This window comes from Mirounga angustirostris, unplaced genomic scaffold (assembly GCF_029215605.1).
Source record: "Mirounga angustirostris isolate CCGP_5_RB_7025 unplaced genomic scaffold, mMirAng1.0.hap1 SCAF_6, whole genome shotgun sequence".
NCBI lineage: Eukaryota > Metazoa > Chordata > Mammalia > Carnivora > Phocidae > Mirounga > Mirounga angustirostris.
Genome location: NW_026991714.1, coordinates 46,197,439 through 46,223,241, shown reverse-complemented (window position 1 = coordinate 46,223,241; position 25,803 = coordinate 46,197,439). Strand labels below are relative to the sequence as shown.

Below are 25,803 nucleotides of genomic sequence, written 5' to 3'. Positions count from 1 at the left end.
CCGGGCATTCAAAATATGATTCCAATGTTCCTTCCTGACCTTTTCTCCCACTCACCTCCCTCTCTGCCATTCACACACACACACACACACACTCAAGTGGGAGGTCTACATATTATTACCTGCAACTAGATAGGCCTTTGTACATCTATGTGCCTTTCTCACTTTGTACCTTTCCCACACTAGTTATCCTGATGGATCTGAAATCACTCATTTCCAACCAACAAAATTCAATACCTTTCTTTAAGGGCTGGTTCAAGTTTCAACTGCAACAAAGTATTTCCTGACCACTTCAGCCCACAGTGGTCATTCCATCTTTTGAATTTTTATAAAATTTGTCACTATCTCATTTACCAAATGCCATGACTATTCCTAATTCATATTATTAACTTTTACACACACTATTTCCCTTCCACATAAAACTGTAAATTTCTTAAAGCCAGGGATAATACTTTTTAATTCTTTCTGTTTTCATACATTTTTCCAAGTATTAAAGGGAAATAAATAAGCTCTCTCAATCTAAATACCAATTCTCCTTATGGTTCAATTCAACAAATGAATTTCTACTCTTTTTGGTATTCCATATTGTATTTTATCAATTAATAGCATTGTGGTATTTATTAATTTGCCTTTTATTTAGATACTTTATTGGTCTTTCAAAAAGTAATTTTACTTTAGATTATAAGATATATATAAATAATTAAAAAATTAAAATGGCAGTAGAACAACATAACTAAAACATAAGTACTTTTATAAAAAATAACCAATGATTCTTTTTCTACAATAGTAGATGGCACAAATGTATTTTGTGCATTTAAAGTAAACTAGTTACCTGGAAGAATTCGAATATTTCGGTTGGATTCTAAAGGTGTTCCATCCTTAAACCAGGTGATGGTGGCTGGAGGATATGAATAGGCTTCACAGACCAAAGATGTGGGGCTGTTAAGGATAACAGTGACATCTTCAGGGCCACCATCACTATCAACGCCAGCAATTGTAGGAGATACTGAAATAGATTTAAAATGTGATTAAAGAAATATGTTTAGAAATTTCCTTATTTGTGAATTTCTAAATTTCCCTATACTTATTTGTGTAATTCTATTTCCTAACAATTCCAGAAATAATTGGTTCTTATTCTACATAAAAGGGATGAGAACTTCAAAATGGAGTAATGGAGGAGACAATACACAAAAAAGAATTATAATGCAGCATAGTAGGGCAAAAATGAGAATTCTGGTGCAGGATATATGGAAGCATAGCATTCAATCCAATCTGTGGGGTGTGTTGTGAGGACTGTCATCAGGGAAGGCCTCCTAAAGGAAAAGATTTCAAAGTGAGCCTTAAAGGATTAGTGGTGGTTAGTGAGTGAAAGAAGGGGGAAGTAGGAAGTAAGAAGAAGGAGCATATGGGGTGCAGAACAGTATAAAAAATGAGGGGCAAACAGGGAATATATTGAGGATAGATTCAAGGGGGTCAGTGTTGGAAGCAAGGGTAATGGAGACAGGTCCATTTGTTCCACATAAAATAATGAGGGACTGAATTAAAGGAAGGCATAAAGTGGAAGGAGTGACTACAGAAAAATTTAGAAAGTCAATTGGTGGCACTTGATGATAGAATTTGAGGGCTAAAGAAAACCAAAGTCAAAGATGACTTTTAGCTTTCTTGCTTGGGAATGTAGGTAAACTGCAGTGAAACAATATAAATAGAAAATATGGAAAGATTTGCTCATTTTGGAGGGAAGATGGTTCATTCAGTTCTGAATATCTTGAATTTAAAGTGCTCATGAGATTTCCAGCTAGAAATGTCCAATGAGCAATTGTATATAGAAATCCAAACTTGGGAGAAAGATCTGGGTTGCAGGTAGGGATTTAAAAAGAAATCAGTCTATAGAAGATAATAATTAAACTCTGGGAATTAAGCTTATTATTTGAAGACAGTATCTAGAGTAAAATGAGCAGTGAAGTAAGGACAAATGTTAAGGTACCTAATGTTTGAGAGATGGATTACAGAGAAGTCCATAAAGGAGGGAGAAAAGTATTTTGATATTAGTAATCAAATATAATATATTTAGATGGTGCATTTTAAATTTCAAGACATGAGCAGAAACTAAAAATCTATTTTAATGTCATAGCTGAGACATAAGCATAACTTTGATGCTGCAAGAACTGAATGTACAGGTATTTCATAATTCCTAGTCCACAAAGACTATAATATAGACAATTACCAATAATTGTTCCATAAAGAAAGGATAAAATACACCAGATTGAACCCTTGTACTGTTGACCTGTTTCTCTTTGACCAGCATACATTTGCCTTTTACTACTGGGTTTTTAACATCTGTCTTATTCACAGTTGTGTCTCTAGCACTAAACACAGTTCCTGGAATGTAGGTGGTATTCCAAATGTAACGAATAAATTTATAAATAAATGTATTAATTAAAGAAAAACAGCAAATGTACATAAGCACTAGTCCTCCTTAAATAATGAAATTCTATGGCAGAAACATTAAAAAGAAAAAGAAAAGAAGGTAATTCAGCAGACAGTCATGTCTGACTCTTCAAGATTTGAGGCAATGCTTATACCTACCCAACACGTTAAGACTGAAACTTCTGCTCTTGTCACCAGCTGTATTAGAAGCCAAACATGCATATCTTCCAGTATGTGACACTTGGGCATTGGTAATTTTAAGAAAACGGCCACCAGACATAATGTGATGGGTGTCATCTTCTTGGAGGAGCTGTCCATCTTTGTGCCATGTAATTTCTGGCACTGGATTCCCTGTAACAAAAAGCCATATCTGAGAGACGGCTAATAAGTACATGCCTACAACTGACAATGAAAAGAAGGCATTTTCACTCATTTTCCTTTTAAATATCACACTTGTAAACAATGTGGTAATCATTAATTTAAAATAAATTTGTAAACAAATTTTTATAATAACAATCATGTCATGATTTTTTAAAATTTACAGATTACAAGCCATTTTCAAATGAAGATTAGTTTGATCTATAAGCAAAATAATTCCAAATTAGTCTTTGTGTTTAATTAAATAGTAAAATATACTTTAGAAAGAATGGGACATGCATTTTTATTAAAATTGTTATCACAAATACTTTTGCATTCATATTAAATTTTTAAAGGTTTTATATTTTTGAAAGCAAGCTATAAAAAAGGAAAAACCTTGAATGAAATAATTCAATAAACAGATATTTTCAGTTTATACCAGGATTCTAGCATACATACATAGTAAGTAGATAGAGATATAAATATATTAATTATTCCCTTAATGGAATAATTCACCTATGGAGAAAGATCTTTTGTTTTAACATGAGACTTATGTTAAATATTAATTTTAAGTTGCCCAAATAATTAAAAAATTTTAAAACCATAAGAGCAAGTTCTGTTTGGAAAAAGTGCTAGGATAATATATTAAAATTGGAAGGCTTGGCCATACCAACAACGGAGTCTGTTCTATAGCCCTACCCTGGCAGGGAAGCAAATTTGCAGGCCTGCCCAACTGCTGAAATATAGCACCCAGTCCCACCTGATGAGGAAGCCTAACCAGAGAATCCAGGCAACCACAGAGCCTATCCTATAGCTGCACTCAGTCAAGAAACCCAATGAGCAGTACTTTCCAACTGTTTCCAGTCAACATTAATCCCTACCTGCTAACCTCAGAGCTCAGGCAGTGGCCTTAACCAAATAGAAACCCTAGGAGCAAGCCCCATCTGCAAGGATGCTACCAGATGACCCATGAAGAACACCAGGCTGCGCTGAGTGGTGAATGACTGTTTTTGCCAAAGTGAACCTATAAAGACTAGAAGAGGACACCACTTACTCCAATGTGCAGATACCAATGCAAGGAATCAGGTAAAAAAGACACCATCAAAGGAAACTACTTAAATTCCAATAATGACCCTAAAGAAATGGAAATCTGAACTAACTGTCTGACAAAGAATTCAGAAAAATCCTCTCAAAGAAATTTAGTGAACTACAAGAACACAGACAACTAAACAAAATTAAGAAAATGGTGCATGAACAAAGAAATAGAAACAATCAAAACAAACAAACAGAATTCCTAGAGCTGAAGAATACAGTGACTGACCTAAAGAATTCAATAGAGAGCTTTAATAGCAGACTCAACCAAGAAGAAAAAAAATTAGTGAACTAGAGGATAGGTCATTAAAATTATCCAGTCAGAAGAGAAAGAAAAGAAAGAAAAGAAAGAAAAAGAAAGAAAGAAAGGAAGGAAGGAAGGAAGGAAGGAAGGAAGGAAGGAAGAAAGAAAGAAAGAAAGAAAGAAAGGAAGGAAGGAAGGAAGGAAGGAAGGAAGAAGAAAGGAAGGAAGGAAGGAAGGAAGGAAGGAAGAAAGAAAGAAAGAAAGAAAGAAAGAAAGAAAGAAAGAAAGAAAGAAAGAAGGAAAGAAAGAAAAGAAAAAAGAAAAGAAAAAAAAGAAAGAAACAAATAAAAGAAAAGTGAAGAGAAGGGAAGGGAAAAAAGAAAAAGAGAAAAACAGTGAAGAAAGCCTATAAGACTTACGGAAGGCTATCAACAGAAACAATATACATATACGTTATGGGAATCCCAGAAGGACAAGAGATAGGGAAAAGGACAGAAAGTATATTTAGAGTAATAATGGCTGAAAACTTCCCAAACATAGGGAGAGAAATGGACATCCAGATTCATGAGGCCCAAAGGACCCCAAATTGGTTGAACTTGAAAAGGGCTACACTGAGACACATTATAATCATATTTTCAAAAGTCAAAGACAAAGACAGAATTTGAAAGCAGCAAGAGTAAAGTGTATTACATACAAGGGAAACCCCTAAGATTTTAGGCTGATTTTTCAAAAATAAGGACTACTTTGTATGCCAGGAAAGAACAGGATAATATATTCAAAATATTAAAAGAAAAGGGACCTGTCAATCAGGAATACTATAGCTGGCAAAGTGGGAGGGAAAGATAAAGATTTTCCTGAACAAACAAAAGCTGAGGGAGTTCATCCTCACTAGACCTGCCTTATAGGAAATGCTAAGGACATTCTCAAGTGGAAATACAAGGATGATAATTAATGTTGTAAAACATATGAATGTGTGTATAAAACTCACTGGTAATGGTAAATATGTAGTTAAAGTCATATTCTCTATGATTGTAATGGTGGTATGTAATTCACTTACAACTCTAAAAGTTAGAAAGTGAATGTATTTAAAATAACCATAACTGCAATAATTTGTTACTGGATACATGTAAAAAATATAAAAACTGCCACATCAATAACCTAAAATGTGAGGGGGAGAGAAGTAAAAGTATAAAGGTTATATATACTATCAAAATAAAGTTGTTATCAGCCTAAAATAAAATATATATATATATATTTTTTTTAAGATTTTATTTATTTATTTGATAGAGAGAGTGAGGGAGCACAAGCAGGGGGAACAGTAGAGGGAGAGGGAGAAGCAGGCTTCCCGCTGAGCAGGGAGCCCGATGTGGGGCTCGATCCCAGGACCCTGGGATCATGACCTGAGCCGAAGGCAGACGATTAACCATCTGAGCCACCCAGGTGCCCCTAAAATAAAATATATTTTATGTAAGCCCCATGGTAAAGAAAAACCTATACTAGTTGCACAAAAGATTAGGATGAAGGAGTCAACAAAACAATTAGAAAACAATGAACAAATGTCAATAGTAAGTCCTCACTTATCAATAATTACTTTAACATAAATGGATTAAATTCTCCAATCAAAAGACAGAGAATGACTGAATGCATTTAAAAAAACAAGATTCACGAATATGGGGCCTATAAGAGACTCACTTTAGCTTCAAAGATACACATAGACTGAGAGTGAAGGGATTTAAAAAGATATTTCAAGCAAATGGCAGCCCCCCAAAAGCAGGAATAGCTGCATTTATTTCAGATAAAATAAACTTTAAGCTAAAAATGGTCATAAGAGACAAAGAAGGTCATTATGCAATGATAAAAGGGTCAATTCTCAAGAAGATACAATAAATGTAAATATTTATGCACCCAACATTGGAACAACTAAATACATAAAACAAATACTAATAGAACTAAAGGGAGAGGGAGAAGGAAAGATGGCAGAGGAGTAGGGGACCCTATTTCAACTGGTCCCCGGAATTGAGCTGGATATCTACCAGACCACTCTGAGCACCCACGAAACCAGCCTGAGATGGAAGAAGATCTGGATCTCTACAAACAGAATATCACAGGTGGTTGGTTTTGAGGTACGAAGCGGGGAGCCCTGATTCCACGGGCAGATATCAGAGGATAAACGGCAGCGGGAGGGAGCCTGGCCGTGGGGATCCTACACTGCCGGTGAGCGACAGCCTCGCGCAGCGCTCGCAGACCGGTAGCGGTGGGGAAAGGACTTTAGGGCAGCCCCAGGAGCAGAAACCCGGACTGGCGGGGGGTCACGCATGCGAACTGGGAGCGGCTGGCAGTTTTAGAAGCACAAAGGGCAGAGGCGTGCTCTGACCTGGAGGCAGGACTGGGGGCGCTGCAGAGGGGCGCACAACTCAGGACGCTGCAATTTATAGCAGCACGGACAGAAACGGAGATGGTGTGGCCTGGAGAGCTCACTGAAGAACAGACTGCGGTCTCTCTGCTCTGAGGCAGAGGGTTGGAAAAGGTCTCTTCTGCTCTGACTCGCGGAAGAGACGCAGAAAGCCACCAGGGAAAGGCGCCAGAGAACAAAAGCCCCAAAGACTGATTCCCACTGAGCCCATCCCCCACCACAGGGGCCCAGGGCAACTCCGCCCAAACAGGGTTGCCTGAGTAACAGTGCGGCAGGCCCCTCCCGAAGAAGACAGGCTAGGAAAACAAGAGGCCAGCAACCCTAAGGTCCCAAGAAAACAGGTGCATCTTGCTTGGGTTCTGGTCAATAATTTGGACTTTATACATTCCCTCAAACACCCATCAACAGAATGACTAGGAGGAGGAACCCCCAAAATAGAAAAGACTCAGAGATTATGACTTATGCTGCAGATTTACAAATGGATGCAGATATAACCAAGATGTTGGAGATGGAATTCAGGCTAGCAATTGTGAAGACAATGGCTAGAATGGAGAAATCAATTAATGGCAACATAGAGTCTCTAAGGGCAGAAATAAAAGGTGAATTGGCAGAACTTAAAAATGCTATCAGTGAGATCCAATCCAATCTAGATAATCTAACAGCTAGGGTAAGTGAGGCAGAAGAATGAATAAGCGACCTGGAAGACAATATAATAGATAAAAAGGGAAAAGACGAGGCCAGGGAAAAACAACTCAGAATCCATAAAAATAGAATCAGAGAAATAAGTGACACCATGAAGTGTTCCAATATCAGAATAATTGGAATCCCGGAGGGAGTGGAGAGAGAGAGAGGACTAGAAGATGTATTTGAGCAAATCGTAGCTGAGAACTTCCCTAATCTGGGGAATGAAACAAACATTCCAGTCCTAGAGGCAGAGAGGACCCCTCCCAAGATCAAGGAAAACAGGCCAACACCTCGGCATGTGATAGTAAAACTTGCACATCTTAGAACCAAGGAAACCATCTTAAGGGCAGTTAGGGGAAAGAGATTCCTTATGTACAGAGGGAGGAACATCAGAATAACATCAGACCTATCCACAGAGACCTGGCAAGCCAGAAAGGCCTGGCAAGACATATTCAGGGTACTAAATGAGAAGAACATGCAGCCAAGAATACTTTATCCGGCAAGGCTCTCATTTAGAATGGATGGAGAGATGCAGAGCTTCCATGACCAGCAGAAGTTGAAAGAATATGTGACCACTAAGCCGGCCCTGCAAGAAATTAAGGGGGGTTCTATAAAAGGAGAAAAGACCCCAAGAGTGATCTACAACAGAAATTTACAGGGACAATCTATAAAAACAACGTCTTCACAGGCAACATGATGACAGTTAATTCATATCTTTCAATAATCACTCTCAGCGTGAATGGCCTAAACGCTCCCATAAAACGGCACAGGGTTGCAGATTGGATAAAAAGACAGGACCCATCCATATGCTGTCTACAAGAGACTCATTTTGAACCTAAAGATACATCCAGACTGAAAGTGAAGGGATGGAGATCCATCTTCCATGCCAGCAGACCTCAAAAGGAAGCTGGGGTAGCAATTCTTATATCAGACAAATTAGATTTTAAACTAAAGTCTGTAATTAGAGACACAGAAGGACACTGTATCATTCTTAAAGGGTCTATCCAACAAGAATATCTAACAATTGTAAATATCTACACCCCCAACATGGGAGCAGCCATCTACATAAGCCAACTGTTAACCAAAATAGCCATGCTGATAACAATACGTTAATTGTAAGAGACCTCAATACTCCACTCTCAGCAACGGACAGATCATCTAAGCAGAAAATCAACAAGGAAACAAGAGCTTTGAATGACACATTGGACCAGATGGACCTCATAGATATTTACAGAACATTCCATCCTAAAACAACAGAATACTCATTCTCCTCGAGCTCACATGGAACTTTCTCCAGAATAGACCATATACTGGGTCACAAATCAGGTCTCAACCGATACCAAAAGATTGAGATTATTCCCTGCATATTCTCAGACCACAATGCTCTAAAACTGGAACTCAATCACAAGAAAAAATTTGGCAGAAATTCAAACACTTGGAAGCTAAAGACCACTCTGCTCAAGAATGTTTGGGTCAACCAGGAAATCAAAGAAGAACTTAAACAATTTATGGAAATCAATGAGAATGAAAACACATTGGTCCAAAACCTATGGGATACTGCAAAGGCGGTCCTAAGGGGGAAATACATAGCCATCCAAGCCTCACTCAAAAAAATAGAAAAATCCCGAATTCACCAACTAACTCTACACCTTAAAGAACTAGAGAAAAAGCAACAAACGATGCCTAAGCCACACATTAGAAGAGAAATAATTAAAATTAGAGCAACTCCTTTCAAGATACATCTCCAAAAGCTAGTGAAACAAAAGCAAAAATGAACTTTTGGGACTTCATCAAGATAAAAAGCTTCTGCACAGCAAAGGAAACAGTCAACAAAACAAAACAAAGAGGCAACCCAAAGAATGGGAGAAGGTATTTGCAAATGACACTACAGATAAAGGGCTTGTATCCAAGATCTATAAAGAACTTCTCAAACTCAACACCCAAAAAACAAATAATCAAGTCAAAAAGTGGGTAGAAGATATGAAAAGACACTTCTCTGAAGAAGACATACAAATGGCTAACAGACACATGAAAAAATGTTCATCATCATTAGCCATCAGGTAAATTCAAATCAAAACCACATCGAGATACCACATTACACCAGTTAGAATGGCAAAAATGGACAGGGAAAGAAACAACAAATGTTGGAGAGGTTGTGGAGAAAGGGAAACCCTCTTACACTGCTGGTGGGAATGCAAGTTGGTACAGCCACTTTGGAAAACAGTGTGGAGGTTCCTCAAAAATTTAAAAATAGAACTACCCTATGACCCAGCAATTGCACTGCTGGGTATTTACCCCAAAGACACAGATGTAGTGAAAAGAAGGGCCATATGCACCCCAATGTTCATAGCAGCAATGTCCGCAATAGCCAAACTGTGGAAAGAGCCGAGATGCCCTTCAACAGATGAATGGATAAAGAAGATGTGGTCCATATATACAATGGACTATTAATCAGTCATCAGAAAGGATGAATACCCAACTTTTTACATCAACATGAATGGGACTGGAGGGGATTATGCTAAGTGAAATAAGTCAAGCAGAGAAAGTCAATTATCATATGGTTTCACTTATTTGTGGAACATAAGAAATAGCATGGAGGACATTAGGAGAAGAAAGAGAAAAATGAGGGGTAGGGAACTGGAGGGAGAGATGAACCATGAGAGACTATGGACTCTGAGAAACAAACAGGGTTTTAGAGGGGAGGTGGGAGGGGGTATTGGTTAGCCCGGTGATGGGTATTAAAGAGGGCACGTACTGCACAGAGCACTAGGTGTTATAAGAAAACAATGGACCGTGGAGCACTACATCAAAATCTAATGATGTATTTATGGTGACTAACATAACATAATAAAATTAAAAAAAAAAAAAAAAGAACTAAAGGGAGAAATAAACAGCAATACAATAGCAGTTGGGGACCTTAAAACCCACTCCCAACAATGGAAAAATCATCTAGACAAGAATCTATTAGGAATAAATCTAATCAAGGAGGTGAAAAGTTATCTACACTGAAAACTGTAAGACACTGATGAAAGAAGTTGAAAAAGACATGAATAAATGCAAATATATCCTATATTAAGATTGGAAGAACTAGTATTGCTAAAATGTCCATACCACTTAAAGCCATTTATAGATGCAATGCACTCACTATGAAGATTCCAATGGCTTTTTTATAGAAATAGAAAAAACAGTCCTAAAATTCATTTGGCCCCAAAAGACCCAAACAGCCAAAGCAAATCTGAGAAAGAACAAAACTGGAGGCATCAAACTTCCTGATTCCAAACTATAATACAAAGCTAAGGTAATCCAAACAGTATGGCATTGGCATTAAAAAAGAAACAGACCAATGGGTCAGAATTATGTGCAAAGAAATAAACTCAGGCATATATGGTCAACTAATATTTGGATAAGGGATTCAAGAATAGTCGATGGAAAAGGTAGTCTCTTCAATTAATGGCATTGGAAAAATTAGATATTCATATGCAAAAAAATACAACTAGACTCCTGTCTTACACCACTCACAAAAATTAACTTGAAATGGATTAAAGACTTAAACATAAGACTGGAATCATAAAGCTCCTAGAAGAAAGCATAGTGACAAAACTCTTTGACATCAGCCTGAGAAATGATTTCTTGGATGTGACTAAAAGCACAAGCAAAAATAGTAAAAATAAACAAGTGGGAGTACACGAAACTAAAAAGCTTCTGCCTAGCAAAAGAAATCATTGACAAAATAAAAAGACAGCCTATGGAAGGGGAGAAAATATTTGCATACCACATATCTGATAAAGGATTAATATCCAAAATATATAAGGAACTTAATAGCAAAAAATCAAATAATATAATTTAAAAATTGGCAAAGGACCAGAATAGACATTTTTCCAAAGAAGACATACAGATGGCAATAAGGTACAGGAAAAGATGCTCAACATCACTAATCATTCGGAAATGCAAATAAAAACTACAATGAGATATCACCTCACACTTGTTAGAATGGCTATTCTCAAAAAGACGAGATGGTAAGTGTTGTTGAAAATGTGGAGAAAAGGGAACCCTTGTGCGCAGTTAGTGGAAATGCAAATTGACATAGCTCCTATGGAAAACAGTATGGAGATCTCAAAAAATTAAAAATAGAATTACCACATGATCCAGTGATTCCCCTTCTGGGCATATATTTGAAAATACTGAAATCATTATCTTGAAAAGATTTCTGCACTGCCATGTTCACTGCAGCATTATTCACAATAATTTAAATATGAAAGCAATAAGTGTCCATTGACAAGTGAATGGATAAAGAAAATGCGGTGTGTGTATGTATGTGTGTGTGTGTGTGTATACACACACATATATACATACACAATGGAATGTCATTCAGCCATAAAGAAGGAAATTCTGCCATTTGCAATGGCAAGGATGGACCTTGAGGGCATTAAGCTACGTGAAAGAGTCAGGCAGAGAAAACAAATACTGTATGGTCTCACTTATATGTGCGACTTGATAAAATCAAAACTCATAGCAACCAAGAAAAGACTGGTGCTTGCCAGAGAGAGAAGAGCGGTGGGGGGAATGGTTGAAGGTGCTCAGAGGTACAAACTTCCAGTCACAAGATAAGTAAGCTCTGGGGCTGTAATGCACAGCATGGTTACTACAGCTAACAATACAGTATTATATATTTGAAAGCTGCTCAGAGAATTGATCTTAAAAGTTCTCTTCACAAGAAAAAAAATTGTAACTATGTGAGATGATGAATGTTTAAACTTATTGTGGTGCTCATTTTGAAGTTTATATACTTATATATATAATATATATGTATAATCATTATGTTGTACACCTTAAACTTACACAATGTTGTATGTCAATTATATCTCAAGAAAACTAAGAGAAAAAATAAAGAGTAACTGAAAACCAAATGCCAGTGTAAAAAAACCAAACAAACTGGAAGCCTCAAGGAGAGGATGCTATAAAATGTAGGCAGCTGGTCCATATGCAACAGTTGTTACTTACCATATCATTTCTAGGGAAAAAAATAGCAGGCTAAGTAATAGTATATAACACAATCTTTATATCTGCCTTGCTTAAAATAGAAACATTTCCTTGCTTACTTAAATTTATTGCTCATGCAAGGCATGTAAACTATGAAATAAGAAACTAATCAAATCTTCCCTAAAACACTGGCTTTCTATGTTATGTGCTACTCCCATTGTTATTTTAAAACTCCAAGACCATCTTTACTAAAAACAAACAAATAAAAAAAACTAAAAAAAAAAAAAAAAAGCCAAACAGACTTGAAAATGTCCTCTTAGAGATTTATTTACTTTCATTACAATAACACACTGCATCACTGGTAAGGATGGTAAAATTTGTCAGTGTAGGAGTATTCTTATTTCCACAGAATCTGAGAAGTTTCCTCCTACACTTCCACTGGCTCTCCTCAACTAGAATTCAATTTTAAATGCTTATTATAGTAGTTTGACTTTTTCTCAACTAATTAAGATACATAGTGGAGGCAATAAATAATCAGTGAGTGGAGAACAGCAGAAGCTCAAGAGCTAAGTCCCTTACCTGTCACTTCACAAGTCAGTATAACACTCTGTTTCTCTTTTACCTTCACATCTTCCAATGTATTTTCACCCACAATGTGAGGTGGCACTAAAGAAAAAAAAATTAAATGAAGAAAAAAACAGAAAAAGTAAGCAACAATTCTCACAGCGGGGTTGTTATTCCAAAGACATCTATGTTTACATTTTTATTAAGCTATATAACCTTTAAAACAACCCCCCCCAAATATCATTATTTGTTTACTAGAATAATGTCATAAAACTATTTTGATCAATTCTAATTTTAAGATATAAAGTTATATGTCATGGATTCAGTTATAATGAATTTTATTATAACAGAAGTTATAAAGTCTGGATAAAAATGTCAACAAGTTAATAAGAACATTTATTAGACATTTACTTCTCCCACTGTAACTCTGATAAGTACTCACGTTAAACAAGCTATCAGAGTCTAAACAATTGTGAACTGAAAAGACACAGCATTTCAGCCATTTTAATCCAACTGATTACATCCAAATTATTCTAACATTGAATTACTGACAAGAGTGTCAGTCCAGGGGCCAAAGAATATATAAATGTGAGATCAAGCTGTAGATAAATTTTAACTACATCCAGAATGTATTAAGTCAATTAGATTATTTTTCGAGATATTGAAAATTATAAAAATACCTAATACTGAAAGTCCAAAGATTTTTCTTTCTTCACCAGCTGCATTCCTTACAATGCAAATATACTGGCCACCATCTTCTGTTCTGGTCTGCATCAACCGCAGAGTCCTGCCTCCTGGGGAAGCAAACCACCACATGACTCAAAAAGAAATCTATAACTTTGCAAGTTGGCCAAGTAATGCTCAATTTAGGTAAAATTCAGTCAATATGCTTCAAAGGCCTTTAACATTCATTAATATCAAGCTTTTTAAAAATCATATGCTTTAAGCCTATATGAAGCAGAAAAGATAATTCAGAAGAATTTTATGGTCCAATGGCTAAAAAAATAAATACAATGCTAGGTGACAACAAGCAAGAAATGGAGTTTCAGAGACGTGATGTTTGAACATAATCTTAAGAGGCAAGCGTATATAAAGATTTATTTATTTATTTGAAAGAGAGAGAGAAAGCACATGAGCAGAAGGGGCAGGGAGAGAGAGAGAGAATCTCAAGCAGACTTTGCACTCAGCGCAGAGCCTGACATGAGGCTCGATCTAATGACCCTGAGATCACGACCTGGGCCAAAACTAAGAGTCCGATGCTTAACCGACTACTCCACCCAGGTGCCCCAAGGTAAGTTTATTTTAATACAGAGAAGGGCTGAGAGACACCATTATAGGTAGAATATGAATGAGGATATAGAGTAGAAAGTAGATGTGAGTTGGTACTTAAAGGAGAGCAGGTGGAACAAATAGAGAGAGGAGGCTAGCTGGAGTAATGGCTGGCAGATGGCCAGATTCTCTGGGCCCTTGAATGCTATGCTAAGGAACCTGGACTTTATTGTGTTCACTTAAACCTATGGAAGTGTGTAAACAAACAAACAAACAAAACGGAGATTTGTGCTTTAGAAAGACAACTGTGACAGGATGTTTAGGAAAAGATTCCCAGTTTGCCACTGGGCTTGTGAAATGGGAATGTGAGAAAGAGGTCTACACCAGCAACCCAGATTGGGATGACATCAGTAGAGAAGGAATGGGAGAAACCCTGAAGACCGACTACTGGTTTTCAATGGAGTATCATGGAATCCTAGAATTATTTCAATCAAAGTCTATGGGGGGGGGGGGGGTCCCTTGATTCGCTCATGCAACTCTGCCTTTTTACTTTTTATATTTTGAACTTCTATGTAATAAAGGTTACACTTCTTCATCCAAGAAATGCTTGTAGACTGAGAGGGCAACTCTGATATGCAAAAGGGTAGAATTTGGAAAGAGACTCCACTGAAGGACAAAGGAAGAGGAGCCAGCAACTGGGACTGAAACAAAGCCTGCAGAGACGAACAGCCACTGAGAGAGGAGACTCCTTGAAACCATTTGAGAAGTAAATTTTCAGAAAAAAAAAAAAAAAAAAAGGAAATCATGTCTTAGATTTCATAATACTTTTCTACCTGGTGTATTTTTGCTTGGTACCCTGAATTTGGAACTAAAACAATTGAAATGGTTAAACATGAAATTTTCATGTGAATATTCACCTGGCTCTGGATTCGTCAGGAGTGTCCATCTGTTTTCTGTTTTTATAAACACAACAAGCTGTCACTGAGCTTTTCCTAGAAGCAACCTCCCCATCTTCAACTGGTTGAAAGGTAAACTTAGTAGTAACTTATTTACATAAACAAGGCTGATTACCAAAATTCAATCTTCTTTCCCCCCAACTGAATTTAAATAAGGGAAGGTAATACAGAAATTATCTAAACATGTCAAAAAACTCGTGTTGATCAGGCAAGGATTCAAGCACTCACTGCTACCTCAGGTTAGTGAGACCACACTATGATTCCAGTTGAGAGATATTAGATCAGTACAGCTGTTATGAGTTACTGCTAGCCCTGTAAACCTCAGCCTCCTGCCTCATGATCTTTCTCGTGTTTCCTGGTCCTCTCACTTAATCCAGTGAAAAACAAAAACAAAAAGAAAGAAGACATCCAAATGGCCAACAGACACATGAAAAAGTGCTCAACATCACTCGGCATCAGGGAAATACAAATCAAAACCTCAATGAGATACCACCCCACACCAGTCAGAATGGCTAAAATTAACAAGTCAGGAAATGACAGATGTTGGCAAGGATGCAGAGAAAGGGGAACCCCCCTACACTGTTGGTGGGAATGCAAGCTGGTGCAGCCACTCTGGAAAACAGTATGGAGGTTCCTCAGAAAGTTGAAAATAGAGCTACTCTACAACCCAGCAATTGCACTACTAGGTATTTACCCCAAAGATACAAATGTAGTGATCCAAAGGGGCACATGCATCCCAATGTTTATAGCAGCAATGTCCACAATAGCCAAACTATGGAAAGAGCCTAGATGTCCATCAACAAATGACTGGGTAAAGAAGATGTGGGGGGTGTGTGTGTGTGTGTGTACACTGGAATATTATGCAGCCATCAAAAAAAATGAAATCTTGCCATTTGCGACAATGTGGATGGAACTAGAGGGTATTATGCTAAGTGAAATAAGTCAATCAGAGAAAGACAAGTATCATATGATCTCACTGATATGAGGAATTTGAGAAACAAGACAGAGGATCATAGGGGAAGGGAGAGAAAAATGAAACAAGATGAAACCAGAGAAGGAGACAAACCGTAAAAGACTCTTAATCTTAGGAAACAAACTGAAGGTGGTTGGAGTGGAGGGGGGTGGGAGGGACGGGGTGGCTGGGTGATAGACACTGGGGAGGGTATGTACTATGGTGAGCACTGTGAATTGTGTAAGACTGATGAATCACAGACCTGCACCCCTGAAACAAATAATACATTATATGTTAATTAAAAAAAAAACTGCAAAAAAAAAAAAAAGAACTGACAGTAAGTGATACTTAAATGGAGATGTTTCTTGTACCTATTAAATCCTTACAGCAGCTATCTGTTCTTGGCAGATAACTCTGTAACAATGACAGGGCCTTCACAAAAATACTGCTTTCAGAAAATCTGTACTTAAAGTCTCCGGAGAACTAATCTTAATGGAAGAGAAGTGTGCAGCAGACCAATGACCAAGCAATTCATATGCCATTCATCTGATTCTCATTCATCTATTGCACAATACACATGTTCAGACTGTAAAACTGGCAGCGTCACAAGGTCAAATACTCTGAATGTGTTCACTCAGGGATCTCCAGCTGCTAGCCAAGCAAAACAAAACTAAATAAAACCAACACACCACTCCCGCAGATCTATAATAAGCCAGAGTTCATCACTCTTTGTGATAGTGGAACATCACAACTATCTTGCCCTTTTCGTTTCCAGGAGCCCTGATGTAGCTATTATATTTAAAAAGAGTCCTACTTTTTCAGCGATTAAGAATAAAAAAAAAAAGCCAAAAATACGAGGATAATTTCAAGACAGGAAGATAATGGGTTCAGGTCTTTGGTAACCAAACTAATACAACTTTTGCCATTAGTATGCATTTCCTAAGATCAACGGAGACTGGGACACCTGCGCAAAGGAAAACAATGTAGTAAGGAAACAGGAAAACTTCCCAGGACAGGGACACCTAAACCTTTTACCCGGTTGTCTATGGCAATGGCAAACATGTATTGGATGCTTACCATATAAGCAGGTGCTGTGTTAACTGCTTTACATACATACATGGACCCATTTCATCTTTACAAAAACCCTAAGAGGCAAATTCTATTAACACTTTCACTTTATAAGTGAAGAGATGCAAGTTAGCAAAGTTAAGTAACTTGCTTGAGATCATGACTCTAGTGAGAATTATAGGAAATAAGTATAACAATATATATTCTTGGGCGCCTGGGTGGCTCAGTTGGTTAAGCGACTGCCTTCAGCTCAGGTCATGATCCTGGAGTCCCGGGATCGAGTCCCGCATCGGGCTCCCTGCTCAGCGGGGAGTCTACCTCTCCCTCTGACTCTCCCCCTCTCATGCTCTCTCTCTATCACTATCTCTCAATAAATAAATAAAAATCTTAAAAAAAAAAAACAATATATATTCTTCATCGAGCTCTTATCATTTATAGACCAACATCTTGAAAAAAGAGAGGGACCTTCTGATATTTAGACCTAATTCAAACACTAGGAAAGGATCTTTTCAGAAAAAGCCTTCAAAAGTGGGAATTTAAACTTTGTTTGAACAAATTTAGAGGTAGGAGGTCACTTACTCTTAAAAATAGTTCATCTTAACTTTAAACAATATAAATATTTTTTAAGTTGCTTATACTGAGACCCAAGTCTGTCCCTAGAATCTTTCATACACTGGCATTGCTTTTAACCTCTGGAACTAGACAGAACCAACGTAATCCTTTTCTGTGCCCTGGTTCTTCAAGTATTTAAATTTAATTTTCACTATGTAACCGGTTATAAGGTTACATAGAGTTTATTTTTCCAGGTTAAATATAATCAGAAATATAAATTATTTTGCAATAATTTACCATCATGGTTATCCTTCTTTGAAAATATTGTCAATAAATCCTTCCTCTAGTCTTCCTAATGAGTAAGTTGGTCTCAATTGGTCTCTTCCTTTTTTTATTCATGAAAATATATTTTATTAATGTGGTGAAATATTGTATTTATTTTCTTGATAACCACATTACACTGTTAATGCATGCTGAATAACAAACACAATTCAGAGATCTTCTTATATGAAGAATTCTGAAGCTATAGGTTGCCCAAATTTTCATCATTTTTTAAAGATTTATTTATTTTAGAGAGAGAAAGAGAGAGAGTGCAATCAGGGGGAGGGGCAGAGGGAGACAGAGTGAGAGAGAAGCAGACACCCTGCTCAGCGCTAGCCCAATGCAGGACTCGATCTCACAACCATGAGATCATGACCTGAGAGGAAATCAAGAGTGGGAGGCTTAGCCCACTGAGCCACCCAGGCACCCCTCATCATTTTTTTTTTTAAATGTAAGTGCAGCAGTTTATTTAACTTTCATTTTGTTAGGTTTAACTCAAACGTTCCAGGGTGAGGTGTGTTTGAATTCAGATGCCTTCACTCAACACATTAGATATTCTTCTAAGTGTCCAAGCCTTTTATTAACCACAGCTTGGCAAGATTGTTTTCTCGGTCTGTATCCAAATCATTGCTAAAGGGGCAAAGCCCAGACTCGTGTGCCATGGCCCCAAGAACCCTCTCTTCATGCTTGCACTGCTCCATAACTGACAAGCTCATAGATTTTCTCACATAATCAGATGAAGAATAAGCTGAATATCCTCTTTACAATAATGATAAAGTCCTAGCTCACAGGAAACTAACCCATCCTGGAAATACAAAACTCACTCAGATGAAATACTTGGTTAATGGAGATTTGTTACATAACTTGATTCATTCTAGACTCTGGCTTTAATTTCAGCACTTCTTTTCATCCTCACTTTTCAAGTGGGTTGGTACTCATTGCAGCATGAATATTATGACATCCCCATGATTTAAGTAAAAAGCAAGTGCCAAGATTTCTTTTTAAAGAGGATCTAGAGATATCTCAAGATTCCCCCCCTCCTTTTCATGTAGCTTTTCATGCCTTTCTAAGTATTTTTTTCTTAACATGATCAGCATTATAGTAAGCAACTAGATCAAAAGGAAAAAAATAAAATACAGAGAAATTAAGGGGAAACTGTGGCCATATGAAGCTAACCAGGTTATCAGTGTATGAAAATTTCTAATACCTGAGAGAATTCTCACAGAACTGCTAAGGTTGACAGGCCAGCCATCTTTAAGCCAGGTAATCGAAGGCAGGGGGATTCCTGAAGCTTCACAAGTCAGAGATACTGAGTTCTTTTCCACGACACTGATATTTTCCGGTATCCCATGGTTTCCTGTGATGGCTGGAGGGGCTGTATGGTAGAACAAATAAGAAAAGGAAAAGAAATTATCTAATATATATCAAACACCAAATCCTCAACAGCCTATGGTTAATAAGATGACTTCCATTTCCTGGTCAACAATAAGCAAAATAAGCAATTAAAACAATAAGCTTATTAGAAGTAGCAATATTTTTAGTGTGACATTCTTGGAAGTAAAAACGTTGCTTCTTCCCCACTCATAGCAGTAAAGGACTTTCATATTGTTATTCTATTGGTGGTGAATGATTTTCTATGAGTCACTCAGCTTGTCTGGTAAATCTCTAATACGGATTCATGACCTTCTTATAGGCAGAATTTTCTAACAAATAAATCTAATCCTAAAAATTAAAATATTCTAACAAAAAAGATGCTTAATATTAAAACTTCTTCTCTTTTACATTCTGATTATGTTAGCTTTGGCTAACATATTTGCTGCAAACTACAGGATATTAATACTGGACTTTGTGCATGTCCTAATTGAAGTTATAAGATTGTGTCTTATAAATTTATCATTGTTTCTGTAGATTTAAAAATTGCAGGGGCACCTGGGTGGCTCAGTCAGTTAAGCATCTGACTCTTGATTTCAGCTCAGGTCTTGATCTCAGGGTTGTGAGTTCAAGCCCCCGTGAGTTAAAAAAAAAAAAAAAATGCAATTCCTAGAGACTCTATCCAAAAACTGTTAGAACTAATAAATGAATTCATTAAAGTTGCAGGATACAAAATCAATACATAAAATCTATTGCATTTTTATACATTAATAATGAAACATATAAAGTGAAAGTAAGAAAACAATCCTATTTACAATTCCATCAAAAAGAATAAAATACATGGAATAAATTAACCATAGAAGAAAAAGACCTGTGTGTTGAATACTACAATAATGAAAGAAACTGAAGAAGGCACAGATAAAAGGACTGAGGAATAATATTGTCAAAATGTCCATACTACCCAAAGTAATGCAATCTCTATTAAAATTCCAATGGCATTTTCCACAGAAATAGAATAAACAATCCTAAAATTTATATGTAACCACAAAGGACCCCAAATAGCCAAAGCAATCTTGAGAAAGAACAGAGCTGGAGGCATCACACTCCCTAATTTCAAACTATTCTACAAAGCTATAGTAATTAAAACAGTATGGTATTGGCATAAAAACAGACACATAAATCAACGGTACAGAATGGAGAGCCCAGAAATAAACCCCCTCATATATGGTTAATCATTTTACAACAAAGAAGCCAGGAATATCTGATGGGGGAAAAGACAGTCTCTTCATTGAATGGTGCTGGGAAAAATTGGATAGCCAAATGCAAAAGAATGAAACCGGACCACTATCTTACACCATACATAAAAAAAATTAAAAAAAAACCAAAACAAACACACCAAGTTCATAGGTACAGAGAACAGTCAGGGGAGGGGCAAACTATTTTTGTTTTTAGTTTAAATAAACTGAAAAAAAAAGAAAAAATTAAAATTGCAATTCAAATTATATGTATACAAATAACTGTCCCTAAGTACATGTATGCTTGGTCTATTCCTATTGACATTTATGACTCATTAATTAGAATATTAAAGCTAACTTCAGAACAACTCATGAGCAACTGATGTTTAGTCAGTAAATTCTAAGGAACCAAGGCTTATACTAACCAAGACAGCAAATCTGGAAAACAGAGAATCAAGGAATATTACTTAGGATAGCACTGGTTCAAAAGTACTTGAAGAAGACAATTAGAGAATTAAATCTACTTTACTATGTACTTTTCTAAGAGAATTTCCAATATATGCCTGTTTCAGCAAGGTAAGAAATGGGAGGTCAAGCATAAAAGGATAAGTGATGCGACTGGTCCAGAGAAAAGGTACATATGCAGAAAATCATAGACTATACATAAAAGATGCAACTCTTAAGGCTTATGTTTCCCATCCAGGATGCTATAGATTATAATGGCCACTGAATAGACTTATTGAGCTTCTTTATACTTACTATGTACACTTAAGTCATATTTTCTGTCAGTCATTCCTGCTACATTTACAGCAACACACACATAACGGCCTGTGTCAGATACATGAATGTTCTTCAGCTGAAGGATGTGACCTTCATCCAATATTTCCATTCCCCTTCCCTTGGTCAAAGGGTGGCCATCTTTCATCCAGGTCACTTTTGGTTGAGGAATACCCTGCACCTCACACTCCAAGGAAATACTCTTCCCTCGAGTAACAATGATTTCAGTAGGGTGGCTGCCACTATTGGATATAGTTGGTCGAACTGAAAAAAAAAAAAAAAAAGAAAAGAAAAAAATAGTAAAGTAGGAAATGTCTGCTTCAAGTCTTGCATAAGAATTCGTATCAGCCAAAGTTAAACTCATTTTTTATGTCGAAATATTAACTACTAAAGAAAAGACCCAGGGCTAACAGACAAAGCATTGCTATATTGAGAGGTAGAATTCCTCTCCAATGTTTCTAAATGTGTTCATGCTTAGAATAAAGCTTTAAACACAGTAAGAAAAGAATTCTGTGTTTGTTAATTTCCCTGATTTTTAACAAGTTATACAAATACTTGAACTTATCTTTCATAGCCCTAATTTACAGAAGCCTTCCTACTAACATTAAAATAGATACGGTAGCCTCGCTCACAATCAATTCCTTTCTTCCTTCTACACTCCACTACAGGAGATGGAAAGCTGAGACTGTTTTTCATTCTTCTCTGAAAATTGAGGTGGCCACACGAATCAATTCAGGCCTATAAAATCTAAATAAAGGTCTGCCTGGTGGGCGTGGGGGATGAGGGGAATGGGTTGGGAATTTTTTTGCTGTCCCAATGAAAGGAAAACATACCACTCCTTACCCTTATTTTTGCCTTCAATGTGGACTTGATACCACAGTTGAAGCAATGATCTTGAGACCACATAGGTAGGAGCAGGAGAATCCTAGCTCTCCTGTCTTTATATGAATAAAGTTCTGACCAACTCCAGGGACTGCCAACCTCAGGCTTCTCATTATGTGAGAAAATAAGTCTCTAATTGGTTAAGCCACTGATCACCAGTTATTCTGTAGTTTTGTAGCTGTATTTACCTAATTGATACTAATTCTAAGAAGAAAAACTAGACCAATTCTTTTTTTTTTTTTTTTTAAAGATTTTATTTATTTATTTGAGACAGAGAGAGCACATGAGACGGGGGGAGGGTCAGAGGCAGAAGCAGACTCCCTGCTGAGCAGGGAGCCCAAAGCGGGACTCGATCCTGGGACTCCAGGATCATGACCTGAGCCGAAGGCAGTCGCTTAACCAACTGAGCCACCCAGGCGCCCAAAACTAGACCAATTCTAATACATAGGTGTGTGGGGGAAGAAACATAGGCTAGTTAGTAATCTTGGGTTCTAGTGCCAGTCCTACTACAATCAAGTCAGGTGACCTTGGTCAGTCATGGAAACCTCTCCGGGCTTAGATGACTACATATGCAAAGTGGAGGCAATAATTTTGTTTCATATCATAGTTCATGTAAAGGTTAAATGAGATAATGTGAATATTTAAAACACTTTCAAATCTTACATAAATTAAATATTCTTTAAGATAGTTTTACATTTTGCAAATATACCCTATGATACAACACCATCTCTCCCCATTCCACACATCCACTATCCTGCCCCCGATACATTACAACCATATTGATGTGTCTTCTATTAGCATGCTGATGCAGAGTGCACAGCTGTATTGCTAAATGAATAACAGACAGAAATAAGCAATTGCTCTTTGTTTATGTCAGCACAGTTTAAATTTGTGAGTCTTATGATAGGTATATTATAACCATACTACTTTGAATGTATCTTAGAAGATATAAAGAAAAAGCAAAAGGAAAGACAGAGAGATTAAAAGAAAGTCTGGCTAATCAATAACTTACTATAAACTTGCAGACTGTAGTCTTTCTTTGCAGTTCCAGCAACGTTTGATGCCACACACGTATACAGCCCTGCATCGGATTTTTCCGCAACTGAGATCTGTAACTGTCTGCCTCCAGATAAAGTTCTGACTCGCCCTGCAGAATCAGCCAGCACTGGGGAGCCTACAAAGAAGACAAAATGCCAGAATATGAAGCAAAAATATATAACATTTTGTGTACATACTCTGATAAGTACGTTTATTTACATCTTATTTCAAGAACCTAAAAGGCAGATGACACTGTAAAATAATCCTATGCAAAAAGAAGGAGAAGAAGGCAGGAGAGGAGAGGCAGGAGGAAGAGGAGATATTTATCAAGATTATCTACTGCAGGGGTGCCTGGGTGGCTCAGTCGTTAAGTGTCTGCCTTTGGCTCAGGTCATGATCCCAGGGTCCTGGGATCGAGCCCCACATCGGGCTCCCTGCTCCGTGGGAATACTGCTTCTTCCTCTCCCACTCCCCCTGCTTGTGTTCCCTCTCTCACTGTCTCTCTGTCAAATAAATAAATAAAATCTTAAAAAAAAAAAAAAAAGATTATCTTCTGCAAATTTTTTTTCAATCAGTATTACATTTGAAAGCATACTTAGAAAAATAAAGTAAAATCTTAAAACAATAAAACAAAATGATTTTAAAAATCAACTAAAAAGGGCGCCTGGGTGGCTCAGTTGGTTAAGCGACTGCCTTCAGCTCAGGTCATGATCCTGGAGTCCCTGGATCGAGTCCCACATCGGGCTCCCTGCTCGGCGGGGAGTCTGCTTCTCCCTCTGACCCTCTCATGCTCTATCTCATTCTCTGTCTCAAATAAATAAATAAAATCTTAAAAAAAAAAAATCAACTAAAAATATTGGGCTCCTGGGTGGGTCAGTGGGTTAAAGGTCTGCCTTCACCTGGGATGGAGCCCCGAGTCAGGGTCCCTGCTCAGTGGCGAGTCTGATTCTCCCTCTCCCTCTCCCATCTCTCTTGCTCTCACTCTCAAATAAATAAATAAAATCTTAAAAAAAATCAACTAAAAATATAGATTATTGGTCTGATACTTAATGGATACAAATAAATATTTATTAATGAATAAATTGAAAATTTGTTTAACTACAGAGTTCAGTCTTAACATACATTGCAAAACTGTCACAAATACAGCAAAAATGTTATAAAAAATATTTTTTAAAGCTTATTCTAAAGAAGATAAAAGAATTCTTTGAATGGTAGATTCTTGACCATTATAGCCACCCTATAATGCATTAGATTATAAAGTAATCAACTAATACAGAAAGTTAATTTTTTTCTGGAGAACAGTTTCAAAATTAAAGATTTTCAGCTATATAGTGTAGAAGTTATCACATGCTACACATTTAATATAAAGCAATCATTCTATCTAATATTTTAGTATGAAAACCCCAGAAAAGTTTGTTAATAAAATGGTATGTTTGTCAAACAAAATATAGATTCATTTAACATTTATTTTAATCTTATAAATGTTGAGGATGAAAACTGACCTTTCTTCTTCCAAATGAGATTTGGGGGCGGAATACCACTTGATTCACACAATAAACTAATGAGATTCCCTTCAATGACTGTAAGTTGAGCAAGTTCATCAGAACCATAAATATTTGGTGGCACTGAAAGATGAAAAAATGAAAAAATATTATATTTACATTAACTTTACATTAAATTTCCTTTACATTTTAAAAAAAAGATTCCCACTCAAATGACATAAGGAAATAATTAGCCCTTGAGGTTGACATATCGATACCACATTAAAAGTCAACCGTAAGACATAGAAAAATACCTATTAGCAGACTTCCCGTTTTCACAGATAGAAACTTAATTAACAAAATATTCAGAAGCTAATGTAGTGTAGATAATTAGACTTTTTGCATCAGAAAACTAAAGCACCTACCAAATTTACACTTAATTGTCTTTTCTGCTCAGCCAGTTTTTTTTTTTTATTTAAAGATTTTATTTATTTGTTTGACAGAGAGAGATACAGCGGGAGAGGGAACACAAACAGGGGGAGTGGGAGAGGGAGAAGCAGGCTTCCCGCCGAGCGGGGAGTCCGATGCGGGGCTCGATCCCAGGACCCTGGGATCATGACCTGAGCCAAAGGCAGATGCTTAATGACTGAGCCACCCAGGCGCCCCTCAGCCAGTTTTGATGTCTTAGCTGCTGGAACTGGAAAACAGGCTTACAACATTATGGTAAAGGACAGACACAGGGGTTTGATCCAAGAAATGGATATGTTATTAGAATGCACAGCCTGCCTCCCCACTGTCCTCTAGTTTCTCTTTGGAACATTTATGTGAACCCTGACTACCCACGCTCCTCTCAAGAAGGCCAAGTCTGCCTTTGCTGGCTGAACTCTCCTCTCAAGATGCTTCTCTGGCTGCAATATTATCAGGTGGCAGACGCTTGCTCTCCCAAGCTCCTGCGAGTTGAGGAGGGAAAATCCTCCTCCCCCATCAATGTAGCTTCCAGTCATTGTTCAACTTCAACTGCCCCCATGTGAAAACCTCCTCCTTTGAGGCTCATGCCACCAAGTTACTTCTCTTTCTCCCTCACCATCATCTGTGAACCTGCCATTCTTTTTCTATTCACTGAGCAATTTGGTACTTGTTCTT

General features: G+C 37.2%; 1 protein-coding gene across 2 annotated transcripts in view; it reads right to left on the bottom strand.

Annotated features, from left to right (window-relative positions):
- Positions 1–25,803, bottom strand: part of HMCN1 (hemicentin 1) — a 482,205-nt gene that overhangs the window by 118,472 nt on the left and 337,930 nt on the right. For both annotated transcript variants that reach the window (XM_064594231.1, XM_064594232.1), the window contains exons 43-50: positions 24,682–24,804; positions 23,154–23,315; positions 21,242–21,523; positions 19,084–19,251; positions 13,439–13,552; positions 12,774–12,860; positions 2,584–2,775; positions 830–1,003 (exon numbers count right to left, since the gene is read on the bottom strand). In XM_064594231.1, the coding sequence (XP_064450301.1) occupies positions 830–1,003; positions 2,584–2,775; positions 12,774–12,860; positions 13,439–13,552; positions 19,084–19,251; positions 21,242–21,523; positions 23,154–23,315; positions 24,682–24,804 (1,302 nt within the window). The remainder of the gene's footprint in view (positions 1–829; positions 1,004–2,583; positions 2,776–12,773; positions 12,861–13,438; positions 13,553–19,083; positions 19,252–21,241; positions 21,524–23,153; positions 23,316–24,681; positions 24,805–25,803) is intronic.